Below are 22908 nucleotides of genomic sequence, written 5' to 3'. Positions count from 1 at the left end.
GTAAGTTGACATGGACGAACACGTGGCTAGGTCCATGGTTTTGAATTTGTGTTTTTTGGTCAGCAGAATTTTAAAAAGTGAAATGTTATGTAGAACCCCAGTGTTAGGAAGCCGATACTTTTCTAACAGGAGCAGAGGTCAACAAAGACTCAATTTCTCTACTGTCTCATCATGCTCTGCTCATTTCCCAACTCCAATGACATGCCTCCAAAAGAATATTCAACTTGATGTAAAAGAGTTGGAAAGACATTGCAATGACATGAAACTATGAGCCAGAAAATGAACGGGGGGGGGGGGGCTGCTCCCCTCCCTGCCCACTAGGATGTCTGTGAGCATCTTGAAGTAAGGCTGTGACCAATATAGCCTTATTAAGAATGAATCATTCAGAGACTAAGCCCCTTATGCAATTAATGATACTTAATGTTGATAGATGAGGTGGGTAGGGTAAATCAAAAATTCAGTAAAACATCAGCAACATGTCCTTAAAAGATGTTGAAACTGGGGCACCTGGGTGGCTCAGTCAGTTAGGGGTCCGACTTCTGATTTCAGTTCAGGTCATGATCTCATGGTTCATGAGACTGAGCTCCCTATCTGGCTCTAAACTGACAACTGGGAGCCTGCTTAGGATTCTCTCTCTCCCTTTTTCTGCCCCGCCCCCGCATGTGCACATGCTCTTATAAAAATAAATGTTTTTTTATTTATATAAAAAAAGATGTTGAAACAGATGTGCAAAGGTATTTCTTAGATGGATTTACAATGTCCAACTGTGCAATGGGATCACACTTTCTGTTGGTTGTCAGATAGACCACAGGAAGCAAGGAATCAGTCATATTTTAACATACTACTTAAACCCACCAAAGCGAGACCACAGTATGAAAGGAAAGAGAGGCATTCTCCCAAGTTAGGGGAAGATAGTTTAAGTCAACAAATAAATTCTATGTAATCGGTGAGTGACTCCCGCTATAACATGGTTTCCTTGAGAGCTGACTTCACATGGTAGTCATCTGGATATGCCTAGGGCCTCTCTCAGTTTAAGCTTAAACATTTAGCATCTAGCTAGATCTATCATCCAGTTCCGTCTCAGCTGTTGTGGATATAATCCTGTTGTTTGCGGCGGACACACTTCCCTCCATAGGGGAGCAAAATTTGTGCCTGATGGTGGCTGGGTGACTGTTCACTCTGCCGTAAGTTCAATTCCAACTTTTGACCTTGAAAAGTGAAACTTTTCAAACTTAATTAAATTATTTTTAAAAATTAATGTATTATTTATTTGCCTTCATTCTTTTTGATCCTTCAAGATTAGTTCAATTGGTTCCTCCACTTCTGTGAATGCCCAGCTTGGATCAAATACGTCTTCTCCCTTCTCCCTCTCTCTACACACACTTCATCTTTGTGTTTACTGTGTCATATTTTTGTGTGTTTTGATCCCTGCATGGAAGTGTTTAGTTCGAGAGGCAATGACTGCCCCATCCATGCACCATTAGTGCAATGCCTAGAATGCAGTGGGCATTCAAAAATGTCTTTTTGGAATTGTTCAATTTATTGAGAAGGGCCCAATTCATGCATTAGGCAAGTTTTCTGATATCTTTTTTAGATATTTCTTTGCCTGCCAGTGCATGAACACAGGATGATTTGGCTAGCAGGTTAAATGCAAGACAGTGATTTCTTACAACCATAAAACAAACTCATTTAGAGCCCTAGACCCTTCTCCTATGGAAAATTGGTTGCTCTCTCATTGACTTCCCACGATATTTTGACTGTGGCTCTCTTAATGCTAGGATGACTACATAATGTACTATCCAAATGGGTATATTGGCATTATTAGTAATTACACCACAATGGCAGATATGTCTAGAATATCTGGTCACATACTTAATGCACTGAGCTTGTACTACATGAGTGGTATTAAGATGCCTATTTCTTTTTTTTTTTAATTTATTTCTGGGACAGAGAGAGACAGAGCATGAACGGGGGAGGGGCAGAGAGAGAGGGAGACACAGAATCGAAAACAGGCTCCAGGCTCTGAGCCATCAGCCCAGAGCCTGACGCGGGGCTCGAACTCACGGACCGCGAGATCGTGACCTGGCTGAAGTCGGACGCTTAACCGACTGCGCCACCCAGGCGCCCCAAGATGCCTATTTCTACCCAAGCTATGTTTTCCTCGGGAGCCAGAGTGGCACTTTATTCACACTCATAGCATGCCTTTCCTTTCCTAGAATTTTGTTTCATGTGTGTTGAAGGAATGAACTTCCTAAAGCTAATACCATAAGGTCATTTTCTTCACTCAAGTACACACGGACGGTGCCTGGCTCTGCATTCTCCACCATTCGGCTATGAGGTTAACAGATGGAAATGACAGAATCTGAGGGACAAGAACAGTTGTTTATGAGTACTTGTCAACCCTCCCCTTCTCCAGAGATTCTCAAAAGTAAAAGAGAAACTTAAAAAAGGAAACTCTCAAGTCTATAGGACAGAGCATCAGGATGATAGCTGTGATGGTGACTCCTGCTGAACCAAGGGGTAAATGTGGTTACACTGAGTTCCTTCTCTGATGGGTTTGTTCAATCTCCTATTGAGACAGTAGAGCACGGAGGTTATGATTGTGTGCTCTGAAGCCTAACTCAAGCATTAGAATTTTGGCCCTGCTAACTGGAAATGTTGTGTGCTTGGGTATGCTCCTTTACCTCCCTATGCCTCGGTTTTGTCAGTGGGGATCACACTGCAAAATGGGGATAACACTACCTCCCTTCTTCTCCTGCTTCCTTCTTCCTCCTCTTTATCGTAATTATGATCACAGAATATTTAGATTGTCCTCAAGGGCCTAGGTCTTGTTCATCTTTGTATTGTGAGCATGTGGAATAGTGAATAAATATACTAGGCACTCAATGAATACTTGGTGAATACGCGGATAAATGAATTAGTGTTATCCTCCATGCACCAAGTACTGGTTTTATTGTGTTCTGTTCTGATTAGATATGCTGTAAGTAGAGCCTTGGTTGTTCAGTCTTTTTAGGTGTCTTTTAGGGGCATACGGAGGGGGCCATTAAGGAAGGAATGAGGAGCAGGGGTGAGGATTCTCAGGGTGACAAGTGGAGGATGATATTGCCTTTGTAATGTCCTCCATTGATTGTCCAGAATTGAATGAAGTCCTTCAAAATTTTCAGAGAACAAAACAGTTTCCAACATCTCACCAAATCAATCAATGCAGTTTTAATGCTCTTTTAAAAACAATGATTCTTGCAGTGTTGGGTTTATAGTGACTCATTTTTTAACCCGTGAAATAAAAGAAGCAAATAAATCCACTAGGGGAGATAGTTTAGTGGTCTAAATCTCAGGTAGGAAACGGGAGCTCCCTAGAATTGCAAAGTTCAAATGACAGCCACATTGACTTACCCCTTCATCTTGTTTGCAATAAATTGTGCTTGGTATATAGTGACAAAGACTTTTGGATAAGACTCTAAACACCCAAGGTTTGTTTGCTTTGTTTGGGACATTATAGAACTCCTGAGGTTTCTTTCTTTCTTTCTTTCTTTCTTTCTTTCTTTCTTTCTTTCTTTCTTTTCTTCCTTTATTTTTTTCTATTAGAAAAGGATTTGCTGTAATTTGGCCCCAAATTCTGGTACTTGGCTGAAATGTTGGGAAAACAGAGAACTGGCTTTCTCCTATAGTTTATTAGACACTTAATAAAATACGTATGATTAAGAGACCTCTTTCTGCTTCCCAGAGGAGTACTTGAGACTGGGTAAGAAATAGAAGTAAAGGAATGGGGTGACAAATTTCAAGATGATGTTGTAAAAGTGGGCCTTAGTAGTATGGCTAGCAAAATAGCTCTTAGGACTTTTAAACCGACATTGAGAAGCATACAAATATTATGTCCAGTATATTTTCAGATAAAAATGTAATAACACCAGCACTTTTGCATATGGGCAAAATGAGTATAGAAGTGATTATTGGATTATTGGAGATGTAAAAGAACTATTTCCTGCTTTAAAAAGGAGATCCAAATCTATACATAATGACTCTTGCATTTCCAAATAAGGTTAATCCAAAAAACACATTAAAAAGAGCAGGGCTTACACATAAATATACACTGATGAAATGTTTGCATTTCAAGGATTTAAAAAAAAATTCTGTACATATTCAAGCAGAAAACTTAGGTTATGTACAAAGGAACCAAAGTAAGCTCTTTCTCCTTAGTAATACTTGACTTAAGAGATAATTATGGAATTCCTACGGAGTTTGGAGTGATAAAAGGCAAGATTCAAAGATTCCAATAATATGCCATGTTGTCATTCATGAGCAAAAGCAACACAAAGATTTTCTCAGATGTGAAAATAAAGAAAATATGAACTATTTGTGAACACTTTGGATAAAATTACTTAGATTTACTCTAGAGATATTAGAAGTAAATGAGGGGCGCCTGGGTGGCTCAGTCGGTTAAGCGTCCGACTTCAGCTCAGGTCACGATCTCACGGTCCGTGAGTTCGAGCCCCGCGTCGGGCTCTGGGCTGATGGCTCAGAGCCTGGAGCCTGTTTCCGATTCTGTGTCTCCCTCTCCCTCTGCCCCTCCCCCGTTCATGCTCTGTCTCTCTCTGTCTCAAAAATAAATAAACGTTAAAAAAGAAGTAAATGAAACCGGTGGAAAAAACACATAGATAGGGGTACCTGGGTGGCTCAGCTGGTTAAGCATCTGACTTCCGCTGAGGTCATGATCTCACAGTTCATGGTTTCGAGCTCTGTGTCGGGCTCTGTGGTGACAGCTCAGTGCCTAGAGCCTGCTTCAGATTCTATGTGTCCCTCTCTCTCTCTCTGCCCTACTCCCACTTGTGCGTGCATGCTCTCTATTTCAAAAATAAAATAAAAATAAACATTAACTTTTTAGTGTTTTTAAAAACACATAAAGATGAGAATAGGAATTCAGTGAATTCTTATTGAATGAATTTTATGTATATATGTATGTGTGTGTATGAGTGTGTGTGTGTGTCTCTTTCTCTCTCTATATATATTGACACACACACACACACACACACACACACACACACACACACACTGATACAAAAGCCAAATTGAGTACTTCTCAAATGTTGAGTAAATAAATGTCAAACAAAATTGGGGAAGTGTCACATGCCTATGTACATGCCTTTGGGATCTATCATTGCATTCACAGGAAGCTCAGCCAATGACTGAGCACAGCAGGGGGCTATATTTGGGTCATTTCTGCCCAAGTCTCTTGGCCCTGTGATGCTCCATGGGCTGGCGGAGAAGTTTCAGACCTGCATTGTAGCCTGAGGCTCTATTTCTAGGTGTCAGATCTGTAGGACAATACTTTTCCCTGTTTCATTTCTCTCCTTTGTCTTTCATTCAATAAACCTCTTGCACTTCTAGTTACACCTTGGTGTCTCCTACCTGGAAGAGTGGAATTGACAATGTGTGTATGCTTGCTTGTGGTTAACTGGGAGGTGGATAATGGGCTCAGAGGTTAGAGAAACTAATAACAATTTTTTTTAAAAAGGGGGGGCTAAGATAGGAGGCATGCAACAAAATGACAGAGGTAAGATCCAACATATTGTAAAAGTAAGACCCGCCCATCTAACTACATTATCCTCAGTTTGCTTCTTTGTAGCAGGCAGAAGATGGAAATGAAAACATTCCTATGTTCTAAATTTAGACCTGGGTATCTCTGCACTATTTTGGTAAATCCTTCCACCAAGGCTTCAGAATTTTATTTTGTCACACTCCCTCACCTCCATACTCACCGCCCCCCTGCCCTGGTACATAGTTTCATTCTATCTTAGAGAAGGAGGACTAAAGAAAATCCCTATTGGGCTCTGAATATCAGCTTCCAGTTTGGCCAACTTCTGACCATAGAGGAACAACAAAACAAAGCAAAGCAAAACAAAACAAAACAAACCATTCTTTTGAATATTTTGTCAGGTTTCTGCCAGGACAAACAGTAAATATTTCTGGCACTATTAAACAACCCCATGGACACAAGAGGCATCCCCAAAGAGGGTTCAAAGGATACTACCCTCCCAAGATCCAAAGATAACCAAAAGAAAGGAAGACAATTGTCTTGAGAGTTGGCAATAGTTCATAGGACTCTAGCTGCAAATGAAGTACAACCCGCATTTATGTCTGACCATATTCTGGGGACCCCTAACCTGATAGATGCCAAACCAAGTTCTCGGGACACAAAAATGGGACAAACAGGAAGGTGTTTCTCCCAGCTGCCCCTGTGAGAAAAAGAATTGACCACCAATAGGTTCTGTAAAAAGCAAATTCACAAGTCACATTCAAAGATCTAATTCTTATAAATGTTTTTTTTCCCAGCCAATCTGAATTTAGGAAAGAAGAGATAAGGTGAAATTTTACCTGTCTCTCTCCACCAGGCACCATAGAGATCTGGGAGCGCTGACTTTGGCAACAGTTTCACCCTCTGCCGGCTTCTGTGCTTTCCCAGGATCCCAGGCTGCAGGCTCTGGACTCGACGGACTGTTCCAGAAGATTTCATCCTGTCGCCAGAAACTGCAGAGACAGAAAACCAACCCCCTTTTACCCTTTCTAGTTAGTGCTTGGCTGAGACCCCCTTTTCTCTGGGGCACTTCTTAAATGGATAAGCTTATCTAAGAGCTTCAGAGTTCTCCCAGTAATTCAAGATTAAGTTTGTTAAGGTTAAACTTACTTGTGCAGCCTTAAAACACAATTTTATTCACCTGAGGCCTCTCACTGGCTCCAGTCTGACCCTGGATCCTACTCCCACTTAAATTCGGTCCGGTTTCTATGTTGGACACAGTGTGACCCCTATGGTTTCTACTTGGGACCCCATGTGAAGTCGGACCTGTCTGGTGTGGGACCCAGGGGGGTATGGAACCCAGTCTGAGGCTGGACCTAGTCTGAGTTGGGACCCAGCGTGAGGTGGGAACCAGCGCGAGGTGGGCCCCGTCTGAGGCAGGACCCAGCGTGAGGTGGGACCCAAGCGCGAGGTGAGACCCAGTGTGATGTAGGACCCAGTTGGCGGTGGGACCTTGTTGGAGGTAGGACCCGGTCTGAGGTGGGAATCAGTCTGAGGTGGGACCCAGTCGGAGGTAGGACCGGGGCTGAAGTGGGACCAGCTCTGAGCTGGGGGCCCGTCTGACGTAGGACCCAGGGTGAGGTGGGACCCAGTTGGAGGTGGGACCCGGTCTGACGTGACCCCGGTTTGACGTCGAACGCAGTCTGACGTCGGACCCACCTGACGTCGGCTCGCTCTGACGTCGGCGCTGTCTGACTCCAGCCTGAGGCCGTCCTGGTTTTGAAGTCAGCCCGGACGCCGGCCGACGGTTTCCACACCCAGCCTGGAAACCGAAACGCTCACGTGAAGCCTGAAAGCCCATGAAGGGAACGACTGCGACGCTGGGATCCCGAGACGGGGCCTCCCCGCCTGGAGAGGCAGCCAGCGAGCGGCAGGTTCGGCGGCTGGGCAGGTACGAGGGCCTTGCGGCTCGCTCCTCCAGGGGGCGTGTGTTTGTGTCTTTTCCAGTCCCCTCTTCTGACCCCAGAGCCGATACGAGGTAAACGGAGGCCTAGTAACCGACTCAAGTGTTGATTCGCTCAGAACTCGCTGCGGGCCGGGCAGCGTGCGAACTGGCGGACGGAAAGGGCCTGCGAGGAACTGGAGGAAGTGAAAGGGTCTTAGAGGAAGCGGGGGAGTCCTCCTCCGGGAAACGGTGGGTTGGCCATCGCGGGGTGGGGGTGGGGGACCTTGGGGGCCGGCAGGGCTCCGTGGGGGCAGGCAGCCCCCCGGGAGCTGATCCCCGCGGCTCCCGATCCACCGGAATGGGGTTCCAGTTCCGGGCGAGCGGACGCCGATCAGGCCTCGGTGGGGGCTTCGCAGAACCACGCCCTTTGGGGCCTGTTGTGTTGCTTTCAACAGACCCCAGCTCTCAATATAGTAGAACGGCTATATTTTCCCCTTAATTCCTTTCTTTTTCTTTTTTTTAAATTTGAGAGAGAGAGAGAGCGAGCGAGCAGGGGAGGGGCAGAGAGGGAGGGAGGGAGAGAATTCCAAGCAGGCTCCACGTTCAGCACGAAACCCGATCCCAGGCTCGATCCCACCTCCCTGGGATCCTGACCTGAGAGTAGTCAAGAGTCCAGAGTGGGACAGTTAACCAGTTGAGCCGCCCAGGCGCCCCTATAGTGGAAGGGCCATTGAAAAGCCATGCATACTCATTTATCTCAGGTGCTTGAAGAGTGGGGAGAAGACACGTACAGAGAGGTGGCCACATCATTTGTCAGAAGTGTGATCACTGCGTTTCCTACAGATGCTGTGAGCTACTTGGCAGTTGTGTGTTGGCCTGTCCGCTGGTCTCCTTCTTTGCCCTCAAAGAGGAGTGTTTGGGATTTATGAAAATCCAGGGATTGTGGAACAGGCTGTTGGTAGATAAAATACTAAAGCCAGTGAGGCTGAGAGGTCAGAACCCCTAGACCCTCAGGTGTCATTCAGATGTCTGTTACTATTTTCAAGTCTGTTCAGCATCATCTCCCATCCCCCCTGTCTCTGTCTCTATCTCCTTGTCTCTGTCTCCATCGTCAGTGCAGCTAGAAGCAAAGGGCTCCAAAGGTGGCAGGACCATAGGACAGAAGGAATCCAGATCCATGAGCCAATTGGGGTAGGGGTGCCCAGGGCCATCAGCAGTGGACACTGAATGGGTGAGAGAGAAATCTTTGTGGGCTAAGCCACTGATGTGCAGAGGGTTGTTTATATCGGAAGCTAGTAGTAACTATTGTAACACAAGTCTCAAATCTGTGACTCTTTACGTTGATGCAAATAAAGGAATACACATTTTAAACATTATTCATTTTCACCATTTCAATTTTACTCTTTTTCTGTAGGAATAGGATGAGCTCCCATCCCCCCACCCTCTCCTTAAGAGATATTATTTGGGTTCTTTGGATGGATCAGATCTCATTTGATGCCAGTTTTGTTACAAACAGTTCTCCCTGCAGAATGCCATCACGGGAGCAGAGAATTGGGGTTTGAAAAATTAAGTCTGTTTTATAACAAAAGGTCAGCAATGAGGATCAGATGAGTTTGTATTCTTTTTCCCTGAGTACAGGTTTTATGTGAATATGTTTTAATGTGGTCTTAGACCATCCATCGCCAAATATCCAAAGAAAATAGAGAAATTTAGTTGGTGGCATAGTGAGATTTTTCCAAGTTGTTCAGTTCTGTATAAAGAAAACTATTTGAACATTTACTGAATCAGTTTTCTGTCAACATTTTGGAATAATACAGACAATGCTTTCATTGGTCTCTCAGGTAAGGGCTGAAAAAAATATTAGGCCACAGAAGTAATTTAGTTTTTACTTTTCCCTTTCTCCAGGAAAAAAAAAATAGTGCATAAAATGTACAAAGTCAGCATTTGTTGTTATTTGCCAGAAATTATCATTCTTCTCTCTAGGAAAATTGTCCCAGAACTTAACCCCTACAGAGTGGTCAAAACTAAGAATTGACATGCTGAAGGATTTAGGACGCTATATAAATCATGACATTCAGTCTCTTCTCGTTGATATGAACCTGCTGAATTACAAACCCAGGTCTCCTATGGAATTGTATCTCACGTGGCTGCTTCTGTAGGTCGTCTCTTTATCCTTTGGGTTTTACATAGAAGTGCTCTTAGCTGTTAAGTTCTGTCTCAGTCCTGGTGCACAGAGTTGGATTAATGCCTCTGCACGTGTTGGTAGAGATTTAGCACACTTGCATACACTCTGCATATTATTCCATACCAGACTGGGCTTTGGAAGATGCTTTGGTAGAACTTGGTAGGGAATATATATTCTTTTAATGAACGAAGGAATAAATTACTATCTTACCACGTTCGGGCTTGCTGAGGTCTGTTTAATTGTGAGGGCAAATGAAAGAGCTGTAGAATACCCAAATTATTGGTGACCAGATGTCAAGTGCTGCCATGTAGGGCCTGCTGATTGCATAACAGCCACTAACTAAATGTAAAGGTCATCTCCCCTTTTGCCATAACATTATGATCAAAAACACGAACCCATGCTTTTAAAAATAACTCCTTTGGCACCGAGGGGGACAGAAGAAAGAATAAGAAAGTAGAGTCAAAGTTTCACTGCTCTTCCTGCCAATATATACAAACCCACATCCAAAACACATCTCATTTACATGCCTGTTTATTTTGTTTTCATGGCTGTCTGGAAGCTGGGACCTTTCCTTTTCTATAAACCGAGACAAAGAGTTATAAAGATAAACTCTGACCCTGCCTAGCTCCCCATAATGTCTGGCCTTACCATCTTCACCTGGGCAAATATTCTTATCACTAAGGGACTTGGTGTATGTGTAGGTGTATTACCAGAAATTTAGAAAGCATAGCACGAGTTGTTTTGTTTACAAATTTTGAATTGGTAGTTTTTGCTCTAAGCATTACACATTCTTCTTGGTTTTAGGAAGATTTGAAGGAGGTGGAAGAAACATAGCCGGAGTCGAAATAATTTCATAGAAACATAAACTTTAGATTTACAGAAATTTTACAGTAGTAATTATTGGTAGGTTTTTGCTATTACTGTTGTCATTATAAAGCACTTATTCTGGGACACCTGGGTGGCTCAGTCGGTTAAGCGTCCAACTTCGGCTCAGGTCATGGTCTCGTGGTTTGTGCGTTTGAGCCCTGCATCAGGCTCTGTGCTGATGGCTTGGTCCCTGGGGCCTGCTTCGGATTCTGTCTCCCTCTCCCCCTCCCTCCTCTCCCTCTCTCTTTCTCTCAAACATAAATAAACATGAAAAAAAATGGGGAAAAAGCAATTATTCTGTGTCAGGGATTACTCTATGTACTTTATACGTATTTCATCCTAATAACAATCCTCCAAGGCAGGTACTGTTATTTCCCCCTTGTACGTATGAAGAACCTGAGGCTCAGAGAGCTTAAGATACTTGTCCAAGGCCACAAGGCATGTAAGTGGAAGAGCCTGGTTTGAGTTCATCACCTGCTCATTCCCCAGATTCCTTTTGTCATGAAATCCTCTCTTTGTAAACTGGGTGCCACATCCTTTTGAATATATAATGTTTGATCAAAATCGTTCTTTAATGAGGTTTATTTCCCAGTGTTGAGCTACTGTCATCACTGAAGGCACCTACCCATTCCTCAGACCCTACTGCGCATTAGGCTGGGTCTTAGCAGTAGGGGATTTTGAGAAATCGAATCCTCCTAAAATCAGTTCCCTATTTGATGGCACACCGTTTTGTCCCCTTGAGTTACTGCTTTCTCTCTCACATTCTGCTGGTTTGAAAGGGATGCATTCACTTCCCATCCCATTTTAGATCATGTCGGGGGCTTATTTTTCTTTTCTCAACTACTCCCTTCCTTTCTTAAGTAAAAATGCTAGAGATTTGAGTGGAAGTTGAAAAGGTCTTACGGAGAATAACAACAAGGAGGCCCAGCACTGCCTCACTGAGTGAGAAAAATACTCTGGTGAAAGATTTTATATTTTTCAAGAAGAATAAGAAATCTCCACATAAATCTCTGCAAACTTAGCCTTGAACACAAAGTAGAAAAGAGCTTTGAAAATGGGCTTCAAACCGGGCATAACCAACAACCTGTGCGTGCAATGATTCATTCTGGAATTGTTCTGCTGAAATGTAAACTCAGCGGTGAAATGGATGCTGCATGCTTTGGGGTTCTTAGCCAGATCCCGTCTACCGTCTGGAAGAAGGAGGCCACAAACAAAGTGATACTACTTTGTTGTAAAATAAACAGTCCCCCAAGGGCTTCCAAATGAAACAGGCGCTTTATTTTCTATGCCTGCAGTTTCCCACATTCATGGCAGAGCCTCCCATTCAAGTAAACAGAACACCTTCTTCCTTTGTGTTACTTTTAGAATAGACTGGTCCAAACCGTCTGAACTCATAAGAGCTGATAACTACCGATCTATCTGGTGCCATCCTTTACAATTTTCTCCTTGGAACTGCATAATCCCTCTGTTTTTCAATTTTTCTCCTATTCTTCATAGACCCTTGTGCTTTTATCTTTGCACTCACTGCTCTGTCCTCCTTCTTCTTTTAAGTTTATTTATTTTTGAGAGAGAGAGAGGGAGAGAGAGCGAGCGAGCGCGAGCGAGCAGGGGAGGGGCAGAGAGAGCGGGAGAGGGAGAGAGAGAATATCCTTCTGAAATTGGTGGTTCCTGCCATGCTTCTGGTTTATTCTTCACATGGCTACTTCCCCTCATCAGCCTAGATCTTGCCTAACCCTAGCAAGCTTTATCCTGGCTCGGGTGCCCTTGAGGACGTTTTCCTTCTCTCAGGTTTATCTTACCACATGTGGCCATTAGTGTGTGAGCATTTAATTGATCAAGTCAGGACACTCTTCCCAAAGAGGGAGCTATTAATAAGTATGCTGAGACAACACACATAAATCAGGACTGTCCAGGGGAAACTGGCCTGTCTTGTCAACTATTTTGGAATTTTTTTTGTTGAATTGAATACTCCCTGCCCAACCTCCCGATTATAACTTACAGAAGAGGAAGAACCTCATTTGAATCTTGTTTTCTGCTTATTTCCTAATTCGTGCTATCTCATTGCTTAATGCATAATTGGAGATAAATATAATAACAATTGCATGTCACAGCAAATATATGTATAAGTACATAAAAGTATGTACATACGAAATAGAAAAATAATATATTTATAAACAAGTTTGTGATGGTAGAATACAAAATTATGTGTGTCTGTGCCAACTGTCTGTCAGGCAGTGAGCTAGCTACCATAAACTGAAATACTGATTTTTATAATTCTCATCTTACAGTGAGGCATAAAGAAGTCAAGTGAAGAGCTAAGATTCAGTTTCCAGTCAGATGCTAAACCATGCATTTCGGTTGTGCTCTTTCCAAGAGTCATGTTAACACATTCCCTTTGTTTTGTCCTCTTAACTCCACTGGGCCCAGTAGCCAATACAGGTCATTATTTATGTGACTTATAATTATGCCAAATAGCAAGAAGAGGAGAGAACAAAATCAAAATAAAATATTTCTTTTTGGTAAGGTTAGGGGAGGTGTTGAGGAAAAAAGAAAAAAAAAAATAGACTAGATGTGTTTGAAGGAAAGTGTGTTTCTGGCCAGGAATTGGTGATTAGGATCAAGCCATTTGAAATTCTTCACGGAGTTTGGACAAACACACATGCATCATCTAACACTAACACCATCGATATGACTTTTATTTCTGTTTCCAGCTGAGAGAGTCATTACTGTGATCTGTGGGACATTCTATACATGAGCTGATACTTCTCTTCCTTCTCCTCAGTCTCTAAGGTAAGATAAGTTCACACAGAACTTTAAGAAATCTAAACAGTGGCATTTGTGTCAAATAACTTTTACCTTCATAGCTTCTGACTCTGGCTGATTTCAACATATCAGGATTCTGTTCTGCTTTGTCTTTCTAGTTTGTGTTGAGTGGTGTTTGTGCTCTGCTCTTAAGACAAAATACATGCCTGAAGCCTGTCTTGCTTCCTTTATTACTGTTAAGTTATATGTCGTCCATGCATTAGAACTTTTTTCCTTTTTTTTTGGTTTTCCGCTTTATTAAATGTGTTATGACTTCCCATTATAGCACGCCATAACCTGATTGGTAGAAACTGTGGTTGTCTGGTGCCAAGAATAACCAAATATGGCTCCGAATATCAATCTGGTATAATCCCAGGGCAAGCCACACTGGAAACTGAATACGCTCGAAGTCATCGCTCTTTTAGTCCCAGGGAACAGGAGAGGGTTATGGGGAGTGGCGGTGGGTGGACTGACTCCCCGCAGGGTCTCATAAGTAAGAATTTGCCTATAGAGGTAATATTTAGGGGGCAGTCTTGGTCATTCAGCATTAGTGTTTCACAGCTTCTGGGCCACTTGCTAAGTGTTGTATTTCTGCTGCAAACTGGAGTAGAACATATTAAAGAATAATTTGCACAGTTGAGAAATCCATGATATCTCCCAAGGATGGGGTATACTTTAGAGTTCAGATTACTTTTTAAAGAATTCCATTTTAATTACAGTTGGAGACTTCATTGCCATTTTGGGATAAAAGACTCAATTTTAAGTCACTAGAGGTTTGTATACTGGAGTTACTATCTACTTTCCAAAACAGCAAGTTTTTATTTTGCTACAGTTTAATTTTAATCTCTTTGACGTTAAAACTTTGGCATATATGTCATCTTAAATTTTCTTTCTTCCTCTCTTTCTTTCTTTCATTTATTTATTTATTTATTTATTTTTTGCTTGTTTGTTTTGCTTTTTGTCAAAGGTAGAACATTCTGGGCTTTTTATTTTTTATATTTTTTTAAATATTTATTTTTGAGAGAGAAAGAGTGTGGGAGCGCATGTGTACGAGTCAGGGAGGGGTGAGAGGGGGCTAGGGAGAGGATCTGAAGCAGGCTCTGTGCTGACAGCAGAGAGCCCAATGCGGGGCTTGAACCCACCTGACGTGAGCTGAAGTCAGACACCCAGGCGCCTCTAGATCATTCTAGACTCTTTAAAGATTAGCAAATTATGCTACCTTAAAACATAAAGGAGAAGCCTTTGGCTATTCTATTTAGTGCTTTGATTTTGTGAACTTTCTCTCAGTTTCTTTGCACAAAGTTACCCAATCCTCCAGGCAAAGTTTTCCAATTATTATTAGTAGTAGTAGTACCTGTAGTTCCTAGAAGTCCAAGATATCCACAGTAGTTCAGACATATTTAGATGTTGGTCAAAAGCAAATAGTTATACTCTATATAAGTCATTATTATTCCCTAAAGCCACTAACATGAAAATTATCATCTGCAAACAAACAGAATAAAAGCAGAAACAAAAAGATGGGGCAGGTGTCAAGGCTTACCATGTGTTGGAAACTCTTTGGAGAACTCTGGATACGAGGATGAATAAAATATAATTCCTAAGCTTGAAAAATTCACAGCCTGGTGGAGAGGCAAAGATAAACAAAGAACTATAATTCAATGCAATGTGCTCTACAAATGAGACATATGCAAAACTCTATTAGCATACAGGTGAAGGAGAAACTGATTTTTTCAGAGGATGTTCGGGACAGTTGTGGAAAAAAAAATTGAGCTAGACATTGGAGGATGAGTTTATTTTCCAGGTAGACAGGTGAGGCAAGTCATTCCTGAGAGTGGGAAAAAGTCCCCTGGGCATGTATATGGCACCCATATACCAAAGGACTTACATAGGATGCAGAGGAGTTTAAATTTTGAATGACCAGATCAGATATCCTAGGACAGTGAAGAGACACCTGACCGGAGAATCAGGCTACATGGGTGCAAGTCTTGATTCTGCCATTAGCAGGACAGTATCACTTGAGGAAAGTGCTTTACCTTTCTTGCCTCCAAAATGAGGTGATTTTTGCGACACAAAAATTCTAATTCATAGGTTAAGGCTAATGTTTCATCCAGAGAGACACTGAGTTAGAAAATGACTTTTGTTTGCCTCCAAAACCAGAAATGTATTTAATTCCTATTCTAGTAGTAGTGCTTCGGCTTATAAATAGGACTGAATTTATATGGTGTAATCAAGCAGGGGACTTGATATATAGGCTGACAATCTATAAATACCCTGAGCAAAATATTATAAATGAAGAATGGGAAATTGCATCCTCCAAAATTGGTAAGAGTAGAAATAATGGCCTGAGACAAAGGATAGGACTATTTTTTTAGACTAGACTTAAAAGTATTTCTAATCTTTGAGAGCATCTGGGCTGTGTTGCAGACTCCCTGGAGGGTGTTGGAAGGGCTTCCCTGAGACGCTCAAGGGCAGGCAAGCGAGCCAGTGAAATGTGGAAGAAGAAGGAGGAGTCGAAGTAATAATAAGCAGGCCATGGCAGTAATTTGCAACCTGGAGTGGGGGAACAATGGGCCTCGAGAAGCTCAGAGCTGACGCTGTCTTGCTGGTTTCCAGCCACCCACTGCACTCTGCACTGGACTAACACTCCCAGGGGCATAGGCCTCAGGGCTCCTCACTGTTTTTTAGGAAAGTGCCATTTACTTAGCATCCACTGTATATTTGCCACCATTGTACTCACCCGACACATTCAGGAAAGCTTTGAGAAAGAGGAGGGGAACTAACCCATGTTGACGAGTATTGGACACTTACTACTTACCGCAGGCTGTGGCCTGTGCTGTAACAAACAAGATCTCATTTAAATCTCAGCAGCCTTCTGAAGTGTTATGTAATTATTATATCCCTCCTCTTTATGTGAAATGAGGAACCTGAAGCACAGAAAGGATAAATAAAGCTGCCCAAGGGGGGCAGTCAACATTTGAAACTAGAACTCTCCACTCGAAAGGCCACTCCTTGCTGCAACATCCTAGGATGGTATTGTCAACCAGTTCCCTACAAGTTTGGTTTCTCACTGGGTCATTGCTTGTGATCTGGAGGAAGATTTTCCTTAATAAAAATGCTCCATCTGAATCTGTTCCTGCAGGTGGTAGAGACACAGCCTGTAGTGGCTGACGCATGACCAGTGGAAGGCTGTCCATTATTCTTTCTTTCTTCAGTTAAGGCTCTGAATTGGATCCAGCTGTTCTTTGTTGCAAAGGCCAGAAGACCTCAATATCCTGCTCTTTGTTTTCCTGGAAGTTATTGGCTATTGTTAGCCATGAAGGCCAGGTTGGAACCCCTTAAAGAACTAAAATGTTGGGAGGCAGGTACTAGGGAGCAAGGTCTTAGAATAGCAGAGATGATGGTATTTCAAGACCAAGCCTCAGTTTCTGGTCTGGCAAAAGCCATGTGTTGACCCCACGGGAAAAAAATCTGTGAATAGACCCGAGGAAAGAAGCCAACTGGATTCCTCTCACCCTTCACTTAGAACAAATAATAATGTAGTAATTTTAATACTTCTTATGATGTATCCAGTCATTGTTGCATGCTAAATACTGTGCTAAAAGCTGTTTGTAAGGACCATCATCATTTTTAGCTCTAACATTTACTGAGCACTTCTTAGGCACCATGCTCTTGTGCTAAGTATTTAAAGCTTTGCCGTTCTGTAAGGCAAACACTGATACAGTCCTCATTTTTGAGGCATAGATACTGAACCTTAGGTTTACTTTTCCAATGCGCCATAATTAGCTAATGACAGAAATAGGGAACTAGAGTATGTATGTTTACTGAGATTCTCAAAGGACTAGAAATCGGTTACAATAAGATTAAAAAGAAAGCGACAGGGAAAGAGCGGAATTACTGCAAGGACTGAGAAATCTGTCACCTTCTTATACCACACCAGCATTACCCCACTGCCTCTTGTAGCAACTGTTTTCTCTTTTTATCTTCTGGCTTTACAGCCAGAGGGGGCTGACCATTTGGATTGGCACAATCGTAAGCATGTCTAGAAATGAATTCCCCAATTTCCTACTAAATAGCAACTCCAGTGTGATGACCAAACACAAGCTTGGTCAGGCAGTACCTTTATGGATCAGCTTGGTCAGAATAAGAAACTCACTCACAACTAAACTTGGAACTCAAAAGAGATTTTCGTCCTCCAAATGTCAGATGTGATAGAGGGCTGTTGGTGAGTCACTCCCTTTTTCAAGAATAGAGGCATAATTCCCAGTGGAATAATGAGCTTCAGCCCACTGGCGCCCAAGGAGCTAACACAGTGGGCAGATGTCCGAACTCTACTGGCCATGTCCCAGATGCAAACAATAGAACACTGGCCAACTTCTACTAAAGAGAATTTCTGAAGCCATGGTATTGCCTTGGCCCGCCAAAAATGCATTACAAGACCACGGTTGCCCACAATAGTCTCACTTCATAAAGAAGGAAAGGCTTGGGGAGGGGAAGTAACGTGAGCTTATATTCTCTGATGGAGTTTGAGGAAAAGTGCTCAGAAATTTTGCCTCTTTGCCCTTTTAGATGATGGATTGCTTCAGTTTTATGAAATGCTGGGGCTAAATCCCTTCAAGGTTGGGTCTACATGAATATTAATTGGTCCTGAGTAAGAAGAGTGAGGCCTTGCTCATTGCCAGTTTGGGGCAGTCCTCATCAGTGGTCTTTTCCAGACTCTTTCTTTTAAAGGAGATCTTTTTGGTGGGGGGAAGGAAACTCAGAGAGTTCCATTTGGGAAGGAGATTTTTTTAAAGCTTTCCATAGTTGTCAGTAATTCTGTTCCTTAAAAACTGCATCATGTTAAAGGACTATAATGACATTGGGTTGTCTAAGCAGATCGTATTTCATATTCTCTAAAATGGATGCAGATTACAAAATTCAGGGTAAGCACTTTTTTACAGTTCCCAGAATTTTGTCTATTTGCATGTTTACATTATGTAATACTTTCATATATATCATCTTCCCTCAAGGTAAATACAGCAGATATTGTTTTTCCCCCTTTACAAGCAAGATCAGCAATTAAATAACTTGTGAATGGGAGATCAGAATGATTGAGTGGCTGAACTGGGACTTTAATCTGGGTCCCCTGATTCCCAGCCCTCTCCGTTTTCTATACAGGTCCTGTCCAGTCTATAGGGGCCACTCCTTGCTTTCTACCATTCATTCATTCATTCCATTAATCGGTTCAGCTCTCCCTATGACAGCTTCTCCATAAACAGGAAGAGAGTGGGGCCCAGACAAAATGATATTTGTATAATTCCCCTGGAGCCAAGGAACAACTTTTGCTTTCTTGGATGTATTAATTTTGGGCACAAACCATTTGTCCTGGAGGAGTGATTTACCTTTAACTTTAGTGGGGCAGGGGGGCGGGGGAGAAGAAATTGTCTCCTAAGGCTTGTACAGAGGTGAGTTTTCTTCAATGATAGAACCCAGTCAATCACATGAAGACAGTGAAAAATAAGAAATGCAGATGCATTTGCCTGTGTAAGATCAAAAACATAAAAACATTAAAAATCACAGTCACTTAAGGGAGTTTTTCTCAGAGCCACTGAATATCTATACACAGTTCCCTTGGGACATAATTCTGAAAGCTTGCTAAATTAGAGGAAAATAAAACAACTCCCCCTCAACTTCCAGAAGATTCCAGCCAAGGCTGAGCTCTAAACCTCTTAGATTTGGATTTGGTTCTAAACTTGGCAAAGAAACACTAGCCCATCCCTACTGGAAAGCTCTCAAGAGAGTCAGTTCCAGCTTTCCAAAAACTTGCAGCCCAAATATGTTTGGCTTCACATCTGAACCTTTGTAATATTTGACATCTATTAGAAATTACCAAGTCAACTTTAGAAACCTAAAATCAAGCTGAACTCCAATGGGTATATGCAATCAAACTGATAAGATTGCCATGTAACTTAAGCAAACATTGAACCTGATTTGAAAACCCATGTGAGGTCTCAGTCACATTTTTGGCAAGGGCTCCAAGATCTTTGGAGATATTAATGAGGAGGAAGAGGAGGGAGATCTCATTTTTCTCTTCTAATCCATCGTTTCCACCTCTTGTAGCTACTGTATTTCATGACCTCAGAGGACAGAACTCCTGAAACTAGCATAACAATGGCCCCTATGAAATCAGAGTTCTTTAAAAACAAGGTGATAATTTTTCCTAATCTGAGTTAACCCAGTGGAGCTAGTAACAGAATAAGAAAGTTACTGCTTTGACTTCACCAAGAGATTGGCAGCCTTCAAGCTGGGGAAACCTGGATAAGTTTGCTCACAAAGACGAAAAAGCACTTACAGATCAGATAAGATATTAATCCAATTTGGAGCTCTCAGGAGAACAGAGAGGAAGTGGCCAATTAGAGGAGTTCTGATCTGGCCTAAAAGCTGAGAAGACCCTCAAAGTGTCCAATAGACTTTTTGGTTTGTTTGGTTGCTCGTAACCTCTCTAGAGGATGCTATAACGTAGAAGAAGTGGTCCATATATTTTGTCTCTTGTAAGCTTCCGAGGGGGTTGGCAACAAATACAGATTTGTTTGTGAATGTCTAAGGCTCGTGGACATGTTGTCTAAGAAGTAACATCTGCTATATCCATTTAGGCAGCAGGAGGTTGCAGGAAAATCCATGGGCCTGGCCCAAACATTCTGCCACTTAAACAGCAGTGTGACCTTGAGATAAATCACTTACTTCTCTGGGCTTCTGTTTCTTCAACAGTAAATAGTTATTATAATATCTTTTTCAGAGTGTCATTGTGAAAACTGAATTTAGGATTGTATATGCAATCACTCAGCATTGTATCTGCCATAGAATATAGTCTAGAAAAGTTAAAGTTGTTTATAAGGAAATGCAAAATCCATCTCTCCTCGTTCATGTCTTCCACCTTCTTATATTATCTGTAGGATAGGAAAACCTGAGCTGCTTTCTGGAATGTTATTTCATAATATTGTGATAAGTACTGGACTCCTAGCATATCTTTACCTTCCACCTCAAAAGCATAAAGACGAGAAGGAGATAAGGCAAAATATATATTAGTTATCATTCCCTTCTTTCTCTTCTCTGTTTCATTAGCCACCCTGACTGCTTTCCTTAAATTTCTTGTGATGATTTTTTTCCTCATTGTATTTTTCTTATTATTTTTTAAAAGTTTATTTATTTATTTTGAGACAGAGAAAGAGAATCCCAAATGAGCTCCACTGTGTCAGTGTAGAGAACCTGGAGATCATGACCTGAGTTGAAATCAAGGGTCGGATGCTTAACCAACTGAGCCACCAGGTGTCCCATTTTTTCTTCATTTTAAGACACAATAACCAGTATATTTTATCGGGTGAAATCCTTTTCAATAAGCTGATCCTCTGGTCATGAATAACTGTCCCTCCCTCTCACTTTTCTTCCCACCCTGTCTACCTTCCTCCGTCTTTTTCTTCCTTAGTCCCATTCATTTGTATATTCAACAGTATGTTTGAGTGCTAATTGTATACCAGTCATTTGTTGAGACTTTATATGTAGGAACAGTAAACTCTATGCTGTCTCTGCTCTCACAGAGCTGACATTCTGGTGGCATTGGCGGGGAGGGACAGGAAGTAATGACATATAGAACCAAATAAACCTATAGTGGCAATAGGAGCTATGGTGAAGCATGACACCGGATAATAGAATAGAGGCTGATGGTGTGGGGGGGTTCTGACTAGGGAAGATATTTCTGATAAAGGAACATTTGAGCAGGGGCCTGGGATTAGGTGAGGGAGAAAGACATATGATCTTCTAGGGGAAGAGCATTACGCAAAGGGAATAGCCAGCCAAAGGCATGCTGGAGGCACAGTGAGGAAGCCAAGGACTTTGGGGTTTACTCTAAATTGGATGTGAAGCCAGCAGGATTTTGGGCAGATGAGGGACATGATAAAATGTAACTTTTAGAATGCTCTTCTGGGAGCCCCTTTGGGAAATGGTAGTAAACTCTGAGTCTGAAAAGAACAATCATGGGGAAGGTTAGCACTCAGAAAATAAAGCATATTCTCATAATGGAAACTCCTGTTTTTTTGTTGAATAGTAGTGTTTCGTTTCAAAACACAAACAGTGAAGTGCTACTATTTCTGTCTAGAGCTGCACCTTCTAGCTTTTCCCTTATTTCTTTCTTTTGCTTTCCCTTCTCTGTTCTCATTCCTTTATGTGGAAAGAAAGAACAACAATTTGAGAAGGGGGTTATTCTCCTTGAGTAGGAAGTAGGTAGAATCTAGAACAGTCTTACCTCTGATCAATTTATAGATGACCATCCTCATACTCAGTGCTAGTATTTGCTGAAGACTTAGTATGTGCTGCCAAGCATATTGCTAAGTGCACAGCAGGCAATATATTGATTCCTTAAAACAAAACCACTCTATTTGACCATTGAAGAGGTTGAGTAATTTTCTCAACGTCATATACTAAGGAATTTCTGAAGGCAGGACTCCAGTCCATTTGATTCAAAGTTTGTATTCTCTACAGATACACAATATTGCTTTCTAGTCACTCACTCACTGACGCAGTTATTAAATGGGAAATTATTAACTGTACCCGGTATTGTGTTAGGGTAGGATGTGGCATGGATGTATAATTGTATAAATCAAATCTAATGTAAATGGTTTTCAAAATGTCGAGCTTAATCTTATGTCCACCAGAAATTTGAACTAGGAAATGAAGACTTTACTTACAGTGGTAAATTGTGCCCCTTTTTATAATCATTTGAGAGTTGGAATGCAATTTAAAAAGAGGGTCTGTCCTCCCAAAATATCTTAGGTCCCATTTTTCTCTGAATGGAGACAGCTCTACATTCAATTATTTTATGCTAAGCACCTGTGTTTTACTTACTGTCAGAATATGTTTATGAATGACCTTCCCATTGCTTTAATCAAAGGGACTAGTTTTTAGAAGGAATAAGAAAGATTTCAATGGTTAAAGCCAGCAAACAGCTCTACATTGTTAATGTTGGAGAGGTAAGTCTCCTATTTTCAGTCAAAACTGAAAGATTGGTAGGTTCTGCTGGATGAAACCATAAGACTAATTTTCTTAGTGATGAGTGTGTGTATGATGTATACTTCTGGGATCTCCTTGCAATTTATCTTTTTTTGTTCTTTTTTTTTAATCATCTCATTAGCACTGGGAGGCATTTGATCATTTTTTTTCCCCATGAAAGAGGAGAAAAGGAGCCTGAGAGAGTTCACTGAATCACCTAAGATCCTGCACTTATTTGACTAGAACCTGACTGTACTAGCCAGGGTTCTCCAGAGAAACACGGAGCAGTATGTGTATATGCTAGAATTGATTGGAATTAGCTCATGAGATTATTTATAGGGGCTTCTGAGTCCCGAGATAGGTATCCAGTGAACTGGATCTGAACTGGAGGTCCAGAAGAGCCAGCCATGCTCCATTCTGAACACTCGCAGGCTAGAAATCCCAGATGAACCAATATGTCAGCTGAGTCTAAAGGCAGGAGTGAAATGATATCTTAGGTAAACTAGTCAGGCAGGAGAAGTTCCCCCTTACTCATGGAGGGGCTAGCTTTCTTTTATTTAGGCCTTCCTCTGACTA

The 22908-nt window shown here is 41.9% G+C and overlaps 1 protein-coding gene across 1 annotated transcript in view; it reads right to left on the bottom strand.

Moving 5' to 3' along the window:
• Positions 1-11487: 11487 nt before the first annotated feature.
• LOC125151220 (uncharacterized) overlaps positions 11488-22908 on the bottom strand; it is a 63229-nt gene continuing 51808 nt past the window's right edge. The window contains exons 4-7 of the mRNA XM_047831847.1: positions 19277-19413; positions 18693-18830; positions 14852-14930; positions 11488-11699 (exon numbers count right to left, since the gene is read on the bottom strand). Coding sequence (XP_047687803.1) covers positions 11488-11699; positions 14852-14930; positions 18693-18830; positions 19277-19413 — 566 coding nt within the window. The remainder of the gene's footprint in view (positions 11700-14851; positions 14931-18692; positions 18831-19276; positions 19414-22908) is intronic.

Source organism: Prionailurus viverrinus, chromosome E1, assembly GCF_022837055.1.
Source record: "Prionailurus viverrinus isolate Anna chromosome E1, UM_Priviv_1.0, whole genome shotgun sequence".
In the NCBI taxonomy this organism is placed as follows: Eukaryota; Metazoa; Chordata; class Mammalia; order Carnivora; family Felidae; genus Prionailurus; species Prionailurus viverrinus.
Note: the sequence above shows the minus strand (reverse complement) of the source record. Positions and strands in the feature narration are given on the sequence as shown.